The sequence below is a fragment of the Aquila chrysaetos genome, chromosome 4 (genome assembly GCF_900496995.4).
Source record: "Aquila chrysaetos chrysaetos chromosome 4, bAquChr1.4, whole genome shotgun sequence".
Classification (NCBI taxonomy): Eukaryota; Metazoa; Chordata; class Aves; order Accipitriformes; family Accipitridae; genus Aquila; species Aquila chrysaetos.
Window position 1 is genome coordinate 67,382,435 of NC_044007.1, and position 15,297 is coordinate 67,397,731.

At 40.3% G+C, this 15,297-nt stretch overlaps 1 protein-coding gene across 1 annotated transcript in view; it reads left to right on the plus strand.

The window, feature by feature from the left end:
- AHRR (aryl-hydrocarbon receptor repressor) overlaps positions 1 to 15,297 on the plus strand; it is an 86,823-nt gene that overhangs the window by 13,179 nt on the left and 58,347 nt on the right. Inside the window, exons 2-3 of the mRNA XM_030012725.1 lie at positions 4,069 to 4,140; positions 11,175 to 11,356. Coding sequence (XP_029868585.1) covers positions 4,079 to 4,140; positions 11,175 to 11,356 — 244 coding nt within the window. The 5' untranslated portion in view covers positions 4,069 to 4,078. The remainder of the gene's footprint in view (positions 1 to 4,068; positions 4,141 to 11,174; positions 11,357 to 15,297) is intronic.

A 15,297-nucleotide genomic window follows, 5' to 3' on the forward strand; every position in this document is an offset into this window, starting at 1 on the left:
AGTGAGTAATTTTCACTCCAAAGAGCATGATATTCCATAAAATTCTGCGAAGCGGTGTCATTCGTCTTTCTTATCAGCTTTCCTGGTATTTTGCTTGGGATGGATGTCAGTCTCGCCATCCGGTGGTTAGCTGGATCATTATGTTTCCCTTCTCTGAAGATTGTCATATAGCAGCTGTCTTTCAGTCCTTTGGATTTCCCCAGCGTTCAGAGTTTCACTACGACTTAATGTCAGCAGTGATTAAATGCATCTGACGTAAGAAAGTGAATGATCATGGCTCACATCTGCCCTTTCCCAGCAATTCTGTTCCTTTCGGTCCTAGCTCTCCTCCTCCTGAAGCTCCTCAAGCTTGTAAACCCCCTCTCCTGCTGCTGGCGGGGTGGAAGGTTGCTGCTTTGGGTTCGTCTTTGTCCTCCCTCAAACAGCGGGGAGAGCATGTGAGGACTCTCAAGGGTTACAGAGAGAAAGAGAAAGGAAAGAGCACAGTTGTTCGGAGCAGCTCAGTGCCATCCCCAGAACTTCTTCCCGTTTCTTTTTCAGACATGAGGCTGGTGGGCGGTGGGGGAAGGAGTCCCCTGCCTCCCGCAGCGGTGGAGACGGGCTGCTCCGTCCCAGCAGTGGAGAGCAGATCTCACAGACGATCGGGTGAGGGCACGGTCGAGGCGGGACCATGAATATGTGCTCTTCTCCAGTTTTAAAAAGAAATGTTTTCTTGGTCTATGGTTCTGTGCAGCTCAACAACTTCCAAGTGCTGTTTTCAGCCATATTTTTAGGACCATTAGCCAGGAGCCTTCTGACTCAGTCTTTATTCCCGTACATTCATTCTCAAACTCATTTTACCTGCGTGCCACTATTGGCATTAGTGGTAGTAGCAGAAGCACCTCTTGGCTGTATGTGTATCTAGGACGTTGGTGTTCAGCTGCTGAGACAGTGCTTCACATGATGTTGCTGTGGTAACCCCTTGTCCTAATTCTGTAGAAAGTTCCTGTAGAAAGCCTGAAGAGTGCATGGTTTATTCTTATTTCATGCAAGTGCATGATTCTCCTTCTTTTCAAAGACTAGAAATAAATCTGTTGAACACTCTTACCTTTTATGCAGTTCTAACATAGAGCCATCTCCATCTAATAAGCACTCTACACACTTTTTAGACTTCTTTTGTTCATAATATTCTTCTAAAAAGCACACTGTGTTTTCTCTTTAGCGCTGCAACTTGTGAATTTTTCTTTGGGCCTTTATCTTTCTTAACCAGCATTTTACACTTCATAAATTCTAGCTCATATTGTTTGCTATTTATTTCCTGGTTTTCAGTTGTTTGAATACTGAGGTCTTTTAATTCATTTCTATTTGCTGTCACATATTCATCAACTGAACCAGAATGGGTTTTAAAACAAAGTGGTCCTTTTGGGAAATGGAATGAACTCTTAACTTTCAGTTTTCAGTTGAATTATGCTGTCCAAGTCTTTCTCCTCTTTGTAATTTTGCTCATGAAGGCAAGAGAAGGGAAGTCCAGCATGTGACACTGTTTTGAAATGAACCGTGAGTCATAGATTCATATTATGGACAGGAAGGACTCAGAACAGAAAAGTATTACAATACAAAGAAAATATCTTTCAATGTAAGGTCTCACAAGAAACTGCAGCAATTCTTTTGGCATCTTCACACCATTTCAGTTTCCCACTGGAGTAGAAAAACCCACCAGGGTAGATGAAATCTTAAAAACTGGCAGACTGTTGCAAAAAATGAGCTTGTAGGCTAGCCTAACCTAACAAGGTCTTTGAAGGTGGCAAGAAGGCTTTACCTCAGCACAGGCTGTGGGATAAACAAACAAACTTTCTTAACCTGAAGCAGTATTTATTGCACCGTATCTTATCCCTCATAGGCTTTGGCCAAGCAGTTCATCCATCTAATTTCACATGAAATTGTCCCAGTAATAGTGAAAAAACCTGTTTGTGTACTTCTGGAATAAGTCTCTACCTGACACCGAACCAGTTGGAGAATGACTGGGGTTTCCGCCATGAGCTACAACTGAGAGAAGGCAACTAGTGACCTGTTTGTCTGATCTCTATACTATGCATCATTTTAGAATGATTTCTCAAGGAAAGAACAATTAATGGCTGTGGTTAGTTGTGTAATGGAATAAAAATGGAATGTAGATTTAGAGGATTCTGACAACGTAACCTGAGAGCTTTCTGTTGCTACAATGACTGATTTTCCAGATCAGGGAAATATGGTAGACCTAATCTATCTGAATTTAGTGAAGGATGCTGTGCTGCTGAGGACTAGTAAAGAATTGAAACTTTGGTGGAAGGAACTGGGTCAACAGCATGTGCTGAAAGGAAAATGACTGATCAGGAGGGAAACTACAAGCAGAGTTCCTCAACTAACAGTTTGGAGACAATCACATTTTTGCTAAGAAATGTCATGCAAAATCAGGAGTGTACCAATAAACTTAGTTGCTTATGCCATCAATACAGAAGAGGATACAATTCTCATATAACAAAAATGAACTGGAGATTAATTGATGGTTGGGCTCTTTGGCACCAAAACTTAGATTTTCTCCATAAACTGTGCATTTATTTGTTGTAAGTTATACATGAAGATGGAGAACTGTGCATGTTAGTTGACCGCAGGGTGATTGTGAGCCATGAATTTGATAATGGCTATGAAAAAGGAAAATGTAATCACACAAATATTAAGTGAGATAATTCCCATAAAGAACTAGTAGTTTGTCAATAAATATGTATATATATGCATGTATGAAATACTTTTAGATTTTACTTAATATACTGTGCATGATTATGTTTGTCCATGTTTTAGACAGATTGAAATGAGAAAAAAAAAGGCTCCTAAGATAATAGGAAAAATAAAGAGTTTGTAACATGAGAGGGGAATAAAAGAGTTTGGGTTGTCCTAGAATAGAAAAATGAAGGCTGACTGAAGGTGTGACTGATATTTAAAAATACGCCAATGAGTAAACACAATGGAGGAGGAAGAGCTATTTAAACTAATAGACAATGTTGGCAGAAGAACAAATGACCATGAACAAATTTAAGCTGCAAAGCAAAAGGTTTCTAGTTATCAGAAAGCTGCCTTTCAATGAAAAGCAAAGTTCCTCTAAACAGTTTTTAAATCAAGTTCAGTAAGTTTATGATTTGCATTACACGACATACATGTCTTCAGTAGCATGGGATTTGATTCAGTGACATAGAAATTACCCTTAGTTTTACATCTTACACAAAGCAGCAAATGCTCTTGAGATACAGTAACCTCTCAGGTGGCATGCACCCACTGTTGAACAGCACACAGCAAGGCTGAAATACTCTTTCAGACAGAAAATCAAGAGACTTTGATATTCAGCTACTCTCCAGAAGATTTAAACAGACTGAGTGCAAAAACTTGTTTCAGAGCTTGCAATGTCTGTAAGGCTAACGTGCTCAAACAGAGCAATAACAAGGCTAAGTTTTGTCTGAAAACTGTAGCCTCCATCAGCACTGCATTGGGTCCTAGTGCTAACCACAATACTGCGTGTCACTTCTTGAGCTGCCAACAGATATACTTTCAGTCTTTAAAAATGAGAATGTGAGGACATGGAAAAATGCTCATTTGACTAATTGGATCCTACTTATCACAGTATCAGTAACGGAAGACAATATTCCTGTGTATTTAAAAAAGCTGCAGAAAGATGCAGCAGATGATGGGTAGTATTATTCATTATTATTTGTTTAGCTGAATTTAAAAATGAGCCTAGAAGGAAAAAAAAATAATTTTGGACATCGAGTAAACAGGATGTATTTTATACCCATTTTTATACCATGTATAGTATGCTTAATTTGAAAAAATGAAAATTGAATATAAACATCAATATTCTAATAATATTAAGGTAGGAAATTGGAATAAGCCTTAAGCTTCTATCTTAACTAATGCCACTGTGCTTTTTAGTGTTGTTGAATGCCACACTCAAGGAACAAACATTTTCCTCGGTTGAACTTTCTCGGTGCTGTCATTTTGTACGGCGGTACAAAACACAGAAACCTCTAAACTAAGAAACCTATTCCTTTTGTTTTTCAGCATCAAAACAATGATTCCTCCAGGGGAATGCCTATATGCTGGGAGGAAAAGGAGGAAACCCATTCAGAAACAGTTAAGTATCATATTCATCAGGAGGCATCACCCTCCAAACATATGTGCTAGAAATGAGGTAGAAGAAGGACTCCCTTCCTCCCATGGTCCTCTGACACAGGAGAGACCTAATCTCTTTCTCTGCGGCAAGAAACCCCTGGTCAGGAGGCTGGCTCTTCATGGTTGAGGCTGGCTCTTCATGGTTGAGGCTGGCTCCAGGAAGGATGCTGAGCATGGGTCAAACCATCCTTAACCATCATGAGGTGTCCCAGGAGGAGGCCAGTGGTGGTTGTGGTGTGTACCGCGGCGTACTGCAGAGTACAGTGCCCTGAGGAGCGGAGAGGGACCGTGCTTTTTCGTAGGCAGGTGGATTTGCAGGTGGACTAAATGTCAGCCGGGCAATGGGCCGGCGGGGTGGCTGCCACCTCCGTGCTTCTGCGTTCCCCGCCGCCTGTTCAAGGAGCCTTCTGAGAAGCTGTTGAGTGGCACCAGTGCGCTGGCATTGCGCTCCCCCCTTCCCCCTTCCTTGGCTTAGGCTTGCTTGGGGCATCGCTAAATCCAACATGTGCGAGCCTGGAAAGTGGGTCAGTTCAGCCAACTGAAAAAGCAGACTGGTGACTCACTTTTTGCATAAAGAACACATCATTTTCAAACCACTATTTACTATGGGATCACTTTCATTAGGAGAAAAATGGGAGAGAGGAATTGTATGTGTGAAGGCAAAGCAGAAAAAGAAAATAAGCAATGGGAAGTTGTTACTACAAGATGCTTGAAATGGGAGGAAAAAAAGGTTGCTATCACTCAAATGTAAAATGATTTCCAGATGCCATAACCAGTCTGTGAAATGAAGCTTTTTAATATAATCATCCCACATCTTCTGTGTTACACTTGATTATATGGTTATGAAACACATTTTTAGTGTGTTAAAATTATGAACTAGCACCGGTGGCCTTCACAGACAATTTAAGGATGAGAAGGTAACTAAAATAGATTTCCCTATTTTCAGTTCAGAACTTCTAAAAATAACCCACTTGGCTTAAAATTGTATATATTGGTCTAAAGTCAAATGGGAGTTTCTCTGAATGTTTGAGTGAAATCTGTTGATTTTGTTTGGATTTTGGAGAGTATTTGCACATGAACCACTTGTTCCCACTTAAAAAGTATTTCTTTTAGTGTAAAATATATCATAAGTGACAATTTCAATAGACAAGATAATGACATAAGAAAAGGATTCTTCCTGCAAAACCTGAGTGTTAAATCCAAAACGTATGTATCATTTCTGCACTGCTGTTCAAGTATGGATGTGGATATTTAACTTTATAACTGCATGAGGTATGGAACCGCTCCAGTACATGGAATTACCTCTCTGCAGAACTGTTTGTGGATCATAACTTTTGTGAGAAAGGAGGGAGAGTTGCAGTAGCTTTGGGAAACATTAAGCTTCGTGTTTGGAGTGTATATGCTAGCTAGAACTTCTCTCAAAGATGACTCCTAGAAAAACGCAATGGTTAAGAAAACTACCTGCTAACAAAGGACAGAAATTTGCCTCATTAGCCTTTTTTGAAGTTCTGGCTTCAACAAATCAGAAGCAAATTCTCACGTACTTTGATGGAACCAAGTTTTCACTCTGGGAGCCATTGCAAGCAATGCTACCTTGAAAATAGCTTTGCTGTGAGATTGCATACGGGTACCTGAGCATGAGCTTATCCAGCAAGGACATAGACAATTTTGATTAAGAAACTTGGTTTTGGTTAAAACAAAAGGGAATCATTTGGATTATTAGAATACTGAGCTCCCGCACTGGAGACAGCCCTCTATTTTCTGTGGTTAGCTACTTATCACTTGCTGAGGATGATTTCTCAGTTCCTAGCAACACTGGTCCCTTCCTCAAACCTTATCTGTTTGTGGGCTTGGTCTCTGGTAAGCCTTTCCTGTGCTCATTCCCTCACTCGGGGACTTCCTAACTCTCATCTAAAGAGCGTCTGAATGCCCAAGACCGACTGGCTGACAGAGCTCCTTTCATGGTCTATGTATGTCCTTCAGTCCTACAGATCTTACTGACGTTTCAGGACTCTGAGGTATCCCTATGGTTATGCTGCCTCAAGTAATTTATCTTGAATTTAGAAGGGTAGACAAAGCCTATTAATTGAACAGTATATTTAACCATGGTTTGGATCCATGTCGTACCATTTTTGTTACAGCTTTTTTCTCTTGTTTGATAGCATAGCACATTTTCCTCCATGGCCTTTCTCTACTTCCCCCCCCCTCGTCATTCTGGTAACGGAGCATGGTAGATGCTGCCACCTGTTCTGGGAGGGGCATTTGTTCAGTTGAAAAACCTACTTTTTCACAGGAAAAAAAAGTTGATCGGAATACTTTGGCCAGTATTTGTAATGATTCCTATCTTTTTAACATTAATAGCCTCTAGAATTTAACTTTCTCTTGACAAAGTGAGCTCAGGTGCCAGTCTGAGCAGGATACTTGGATTTCTGTAGTGACTCATGGATTAGTCCTTCTGAAGGTCAGGATTTAAAGGACAGAGATGCAGCTTTCCCCTCTGCAGAACAACTGAGACATTCATATCTACCCATACCCAGTGCATCCCAGGAGGCCAACTCCCTGCCTCTCCATCAGCTTTTTGTGATCAGGCTGTCAAGCCAGGTGGTGATCCTGCAGCTGGCATTTAATCCAGGATATCACAGAATGATATTGCTCATTATGTTGATGGTTTTTCAGGCACAGAAATTCTATTCTGAGGTAGTTTTACAGAACAGTGATGAAAATGTATGAAGAAGCTCCATGGGAGAATGCAGACACCCACAAGACTGTGGAATAATGTGTGGAAAACTTGTTTTACTGGGAGGAGCTAATATGTTTCAGTCGTCTTCTCTACACAGAACTAGGAGAGACTGTCTTCATTAGGTTGCCATTCTTCAGACAGTGCATGGGGTTCAAGTTCTATTTTTATACATGCAAATAAATAAAAAACCCTAGCTGTTCTCCTTTTGCTCCAAAAAGCTTCCAAACAAGCTCCATTAGATGTGGTCTACACTGAAGAATTTTGGCTTTTATGGACTCAGTTCAAACACCTGGAGCTCGGACTGAGTGAAAATTTTCCATCAGATACTCTTTTCAGCCAGAGAACCGGAGTTTTGACTAAAGGAAACATTTTCTACCAAGTGTTTGTTTCCTGTGGAAATCCAACATTTTACTGGTAATTCAAGCATCTGAAAACTAAAGAGATCTTGTTTTTAACCTCAAACTAAAATCACTGTGCTGAAATTAACACTTATACTAGAAATGCTAAGGCAACGCTTCAGGACAGTTACCATTTGAGAGCTTCAGCCACTTCTTCATCTCAAACCCTGGCATCTTGTAAAACTCTCTCCCTCCACAAAACATTTCTTGTAACGTTTTACAGCTCTGCAAAGGCAAGCTACAGCTGCCCTAGCTCTGAGTGTATCTATAACTGCTCCAAACTGCCCACTTCAGCCAGAACCGTACCAGTGCCAGGGTAAACAGAGACCTCAGGAGGTGCAGCTCTCTCCTGCTTCCTAGCTCTCAATTTAAAGCCCTCTGCGGCATAGCCCTTCCTCTTACTTGGCATCACACTATCCCACCTCTCATCTGCTCTGCCAGCGTGATGTCTTCTTGACCCTCATTCGGTCCTTTGGGTTCGTAGGAGATGGTGAGCATCTGCACATACGCAGCTGGCACCGGCGCTCGGCTCTGCCAGGACACCTATGCAATGCCCAAGCACAGCTCAGCGGCTGTGGGTGCTGGTCAGTACGTTCATGATAATCATCTTGCTGTTACTTTGCACTTAGCCTATCTGTTGCATCTCATGGTCTCTCTCTTCCCTTTCCCTTCTTACTGAAAGCTTGCCGTCGTAGTAAATGATTAGATTTTTCTCGGTTTAGATCATCTGCTGGTTTAACACTTCAGCATACTTTAGGAACTTATTCAGAGTGAACTTTTCGTTAACAGGGTAGGGCTCCCGCAGAGGGTAGTGAACAGCAGACAGAGCTGTAGCTGCAGGAAATTCCTCTGCAAGCTCACCAAACTGGTTTACACTAGTGGCGGTCTGTGTGTCATGGGCACACTGAATCATGAAAGCGCAAATGGCTCAATGCCTTATGTACCACCGAAACAGAAAACGTTCTCTTCACCAGCTCTCACACTCGCTTCCGACCAAACACGGACTGGTTATACGGGTCTTGTACAGGTACAAGTACTTGTAACTGCAGAGCAGAATTTGAACAGTTTAACAATGCAAAGAGGGAAATGCCAGCTTTATTGTTTTAGTTACATGTGCTACTTCATTGTACTAGTGTTGTATGAAAAGCAGGGTAAAAGAGGTATCATAGAGTGAGCGCTGTGGCTCTGTTTAGACCCGATTTACACAGTCTGAGAATCCCTGTTGTAACACAAACACAAGTACCTTCTACTTTCAGCTTAACATAAAGGCTAAAATTTCCATTTGCCTCAAAACAGCTCATTGAAGAATTTTCCTGCCTGCTCTTTTCTGTTTATGGATAGCTAAGCTAGCCTTTCCATGGAATTTGCATTGTTTTAAATCACATCCACTTGGCACCTAATTACCATTTACATCAAAACCCTGTTTGTTTGGATTCACTCCCTTACTGAATCATTTCCTCGAGTTTTCAGGAAGACTCTGGCCTGAGCTTTCTCCTGTAGTCTTTTTACACCATTCCCTGCAATCTCCAGAAAACTGTTCCTTACGCTCAGTACAAACGCAGTCCACGTAATTGCCTCAAACCATACCTCTCTGGCACAGAGCAGTCACTATTTTATGTGGTAAACAGGCTTGAACAATTTCTGTTTCTATTCTATGTTAGTCTTGACAATTTTTACCCCTTGAACTCATCAGTCTAATTTTCCTTATTGGCATTAATTTTTTTTCTGTCCTAAATTGCTTCCTTGCTTCAGCTGGTTTGTCAGATTTAAAGAGCAATTAGTAAAAGCTTATGTTCTTTAGCTTCTACTCAACTATAGGCTATATTCCCACAAAATTACTGCTTTCCAGAGGTCAGACGTCCTTTTGGTGTCATAGTGAGGATGGCTGAGCTTCAGGGTTTACTCCGAAAAAATCAGTGCCCAGTATGTACACTCTTTTTTGAAAAACAATTAATTCTGGAAAAGTAAAAGAGAGTATTCCTTCTTTGTTGATTGCATTATTTGTTCCATATTTGAAAAAGCAGGAATTATATGTTTTCACCGACACCTAACTCAAACATTTTTTCATTCATTCTGTCCATCAGTGTTGTCCTGTTAAAATGAAGTGAAGGCTCTCAAAGGTAGCAATGAATTTTTCATACCTAATTTGGTTTAAGAGGTTTTCAATTAGCAGCAATCACATGTACAAAACTTTGATCTTTTTTTTACTCATTCCTAAGCACAGCATTATTTTTTTTAATCACAGTTACAATGATAAATTAAGATTGCACTTACAAGAGGGGAACAAGCAAATGTTGTAATTTAATCCTTTAACCACCTTGTGAAATACTAAAGCTCAAAATTAAAATTATGATTGAAAAATAGAGTAAATGTGTGGAGCATGGAAATGCAGTAGTGAAGTGCTACCAATGATGAGTTGTACTCTGATTCTCCACTGGAGCACCAGCTAAGCTACAGAAGGTCATGATCCTTGCCTCGAGTGAGGTGAAAGTGGAAACTGTTACCACACCCATATTTTCCTTGCCTACCATTTCCCATTCTTGAGTATTTTTCCATCTTTTCCTCCTTGATTTTTCTCTCAATGTCTCTTATTCTGGAGAAGGTGCTTCAGGAGGAACGTGGCAATGTGCTACGGTAAGAACTTGAACAAGGGCATTACGAGAGCAAATGGAGGACCAGCAGACACAGCACTAAGTCCCCTGGGAGATACTAGCTCAGCCGTAGCACTGGGCTGCTGCACTCCCTCTGAGATCGTGGATCCATGTAGTTTATGGCTCCAGCAGCCTGTAGCTTATTCCTGGATAACGCACTTGACTACTGCTGGGTCCAGCAATGGCTGTCTGCTGGAGATAACCACCTTCTCAAACTTATCACTCAGGTCTTCTTGCTTAATTGACAAGACTGTGCTTTAGCACTGGCCACCCCTCGCTGTCGTGCTGGAAATCAGGTTCCCATGACTGCGTGCAAGTGCACCAGCTTTTCCTTTTCTCCCTCTTGAGAACAGCATCTTACGTGTTCTGTGAGAAGAATATCAGGAGACACCCCAAAACTGAGCTTCCTCATCTGTGATGTATTTCATCTTAATGCAAGTTTACAATAGCTTTTCTGAGGTATATGGTCCTGTCCACTGCAGGAGAGGGACAAGAAATGGGGATGGACTGGGAATGCTTGGCTTAGAAATCCAAGTAACGTTAGTCTTTATGTTTTGGGAGGAATATCAATGTTCTTTAAAGAGAAACCAAATTCTTATCTTTGTTATCACTGATGTAGGAAGGTAAATGTGAGAATGTTCACAGGATTTTTAAGCTTGAGGAAAGAATGTCTCTTCACCTTGCTTCCCATACTTTTTAAAATCACATCTAAAGACAGGCTCTTTCCTTAATTATCTCCTGACCCACAGGTTAACTTTGAGTCATTAAATGGAGGGAACTAAGTTGCTTTGAATGAATACAGTGGGTATTGAATGGGTTCATGCATTAGTCACGGTAATTTTCCTCTGCTGTTCTGACCCTCATTTGTACAACATAGATGAGAAATTGTTTTTCCTGGTATTTACTAGAACATGGAGATAGTACCCATTCCCCTAAGGTGAGAGGGTCCTGAGTAAGAGATATCAGTTCTTTGCCTGTTTTTCACTGGGCAGATGTGAAAAGAGAGGCCAATGTCCATGTCTTTGCACTATGGCAAATGCAGAATGGTAAATCTCTTTTTGGCAAGGGACAGAAACTTTAAAGATTTTCATACAAGCTGGGTTAAATATGCCTGTTATCAACTAATTGCATACAACATCTCAGTCTCTGGTTGTACTATCTATCTGGAGGTAAAACAGGTAATCGAAAATGTGTTCTCCACCACAGAAGGCCTGCAGTTGGGAATGAAAAATCGAATCCTTCGAAGAGACACAGGGACCGTCTGAACGCGGAACTGGACCATCTGGCCAGCCTTCTGCCTTTTCCACCTGACATCATATCGAAGCTGGACAAACTTTCTGTCTTGCGCCTTAGTGTCAGCTATCTCCGAGTCAAAAGTTTCTTTCAAGGTAGGTCTCTTTAAGATATCAATATCACATTAAAAGTCTCCCTCTAATTTATTGCTGCTTTGTGCTAAACCTGAGTAAAATTAAGAAGTGAATTATATTGATAAAGGAAGAAAAAAGAGATCTATTATTGAATTTATTTTGTGCACAGGATGTTGTGTTGGAAATTTTGTGCATTTCCTCCTATGCCATTTGTGTGTTTTTCACCAAATAATGGGATAACCCCCACCCTTCCTCAGCAGGCTTTAGGAAATGGGAAAACATGACTGTAAAAGCCCTAAGCCAGCAAAGAGGCTTGGGGCAGATGTAATACCTGTAGATACTTTGAACTCCCTTTTTAAAGCTATTATCGTGCATGTTTGCAATGCCTGTTTAAATACGATGTGAAAGTCAAGCAACTACTGTATTACCTGTGTTTGCTATATGCCAAGAGGAAATGGGATTGCTTGAAAGGCCAAAAAGATTACTTTCTTTCAGGATAAGAGACATCCAAAGTTTAAAGTGTTGACTAAAGCTGTACTAGACTACGCTTTTTTTTTGTAGCTGTCTGGCACACCGCACAATGAAAGCCAAATGTGCATGTTCAGATGTACATAATAAGAATTCTTCCAAATTTGCAGACAGTTTTAGTTTCTTCTGTTGCTGAAGAGTTCACAAGAGCAAAATCCGGATTAGGGATTTAACGATGAAAATCCTCTCTAGAGTTGTTTAAAAAAAAGGAAAAAAAAAAAGCCTGTTTGAAGCAGTATAATTGACCAAAACTTATAGGTGGACTGCAAAGATAAACGGAAGTATTTTTTTATGGAGTTTATTTTTCCTTTACTACTCTTTACTACTCCTTCCTGTTGCTATTCATTATTATGCATAGTGTATGCAAGGGAGCCCTATGTTTTTTTGGTTTTGACGGGAGAATAATATCTGTTGGTTGGTTTCTTGCTTTCAAAATATATTTTAGTATAAAAGAAATGCCAGTTTGAAGAGGCTTTGGCAGACTGCAGGGCATGTTACAAGCTGACATCAGATTACAGATGATGATATTACTGATAGCAGGAGCCTCCCGTGTCAACTGTGGCAGCTGGTTGCCCAGCCTCCAGCATCCTGCAGTTTACAGAGTGCCTGTCTTTCCCTTTGAACACATACCTGAGTGTTACAGCCCCTTCCTCCGAGCTTTACTTTCATTTCTGTTAGATTCACAAGCAATAAGCTGCCTTCAGCTGCCTTTACTACTCTTCTGCCTGAGTTTCTAAGATTCATTGTCTCCTTTTTTTAAAGGGATAGGATAAAAAGAAAACAAGTAAAGCCAGACTGCATTACTCTGAAATGTTCCATGTTTCAAGAGATTTCATTTAATTTAATCCACAAATTACCTAATTGAACACATAGTTTGTGTTCCCTTCATTCTTATTTTTAAATGTTTACATCATGAAACTAAGGTTACAGAAAGCATTGTTTATAGTAAAGGAAGGAAACTACATGCCATTTTAAGACAAGAGAGCAGGCTGGAGCTTCAGAAGGGTGAAGTGGAGGAGAGGTGAGCCATGGAAACAGAGCTGGGTGAGGAATGGGTGCTAACGTTTGTGTAAGAGCAGGAGCTGCAGCCTCCTTCATGGATGTCACGATCTACTTCCTTGTAGTTGTGGAGAAATAAGGCAGAATCTGATTTTTTTTAAACAAGAACTTTGGGAGGAAGTCACCTAAAAAAGCAAACAAAAAATATCCATCCCAGTGTTTCAATCTTTGTTGTGATGCAAGAGGATAGAAGAGCAGAAATGGATGGTTTGTGTCCTTTTAAATGAAAGGATGGTACTAAGTTGGGAGCTGTTATAAACACTGTGCTGGTAGAGAACAGACCAGTGGCATACAGAGATGTTATAAAATTGGATAAAATAAAAATGTGTCTGGAAAAAATGACCTAGCAAATCCGTACTAATTCTCTCAGGGAAAATTAATCCAAAGGAACTGGTATTCAATAGAAAAGAGAAACCTGGAAAAGAGAATATAAAAACAATAATTGAAGAGGGACAGTGGTCAGCAAATTGTTCTATGCTTGTAATATGATATGTTGACATAAACAAGAAAGCCAAGAGTGGATTTTGGTCTGTTTGCCCAGAGGCAGCATGTCACTACACAGGAAGGTTATAATCCCTCTCTGCATGAGACCAGCATGACTCCATCTGGAATACAGCTTTCTGTTGTGGGCATCTCCTGGTCACAAAGGCATTAGTACATATTAAGGGGTTTGGAATAAACACAGACAAGAAGTGACTATAAAGTTGGATGGACAAAAAAAAAAGAAAGAGTAAAATTAGCTCAAGTGTGTACAGTTTATATGCTTTGGCTGTTTGTCTTCATAGGAGAGAAAGACGAGAAGGGAAGGAATTGCTTAGGATATTTTAGAGTGGCACAATGGAGGACCCAAGGAATGATGATGAGCAAGCTGAAATTTGGCTTGAATATCAAGCAAAACATATCTGTAATGAGTTCTGTTCAGCTATCTGATATTCCTAAAATTGATGTAGTGGAGATTCAGGACATGTGCATCTTTTGTTTAGGAGACTGTTCTGTGAATTTTAAGGAAGTTAAGCTAAAATTCCATGTTTTTAAAAAGTGCTTGTAAGACTGCTCTTTGCCATTTTTTAAAAACCATGAGTAGTGCTATTTGACACATAAATTCATATATGACATTGCAGATTCAACCCGCAATAGTTCAGCAATTCCCGTGACAATTACAATTACACTCCTTCAACAGTCCCAGCGGTTTCTAGAAATACTCATTTACTTACCACTAGGTGTCCTTTCAGTAGCTACTCTGCAGTACTCACTGTGTAGCACAAACGTTGTATTTATAAAGGTCAATAGCCAATTAGAGGGCATGGAGTGACCTCACTATATTGATTTCAAGTATAAAAATCATTTTGCAGAGAATTAGGTATTAGGGGATAGAGAATATTCATCAGTCATTTATTCCCTCTTTGGTGACCATTACAGGTTAGTACCTTGAAGCATATGGCCAGTTCATCTTAGTTAAGTTGTTTAAGCGAAGGCCTGGTTCTTTTACAAAATTTAGATCTGGTTGTTGAGATAGATTTTCCTAGTATTCAGTTTAAGTCACTGTGGTGAATTCCCTTATAAATGTTTTCCTTTGGCTTCAGAACAGTTTTTCTGTCTACTTGGTTTACAGTCTTCATATCTCTGTTATCAGTTGGCAGTGGCTCTATTAATAGCCCCATTCCCCCCAAGCTATATGCATTTAGTCATTTTGCATTTTCCTGGTAAGCACTTCAAAATGGCTTGCAGCAACAAGCTTCCGATCTCACCGGATCCCTTGTATAAAGCAGCATGGATCTGAACCAGTGCTTAGACTGAGAGACATCAACTGCTACAGGAAGCTGTGCCCGTCATTTGGCCCTGACAAAAAATTGCCTTGGGTGGGGCTCCTGTGGGAGTCGAGTTGTACTTGGTGGCTGTGACTACTTGAGCTTGCAGGGCCTCTGTCTTGGCCATATTCCACCTTGGTTAATTGTAGTCTGTCTTCCTTTACCACTCTTGACAATACATCCTTTAGTACCTCTTATTTCTCAGTTTTTCCACTGGCGGAAAAATGGTGGTCTTGCTCCACTTCAAAACTAACTCCCTTTTGTTGATTGTTTAATTGTTCCCTTCTAGTATAGGTATTAATTTTGTAAATAAATGTAAAAAGAATAGCACCTTCTTCTTTTAGCATCTCAGATCCTTTCTGAGAGACAGCTAGCTTAAGCTTCCCATTATCTGTAAGGAAAATAGTTACGACAATTTAGACCAATACAGTTGCAACTAGGGTTTAAAGCTCCTCATCTTTCAGTTCTTACTGTAACTAACCTTGTATCGGTAGGCCACTCAAACTTTCCTTCAACATACCATTAACATTAATGTTAATCCTTTTAGCCATACACATTCCTAATAAA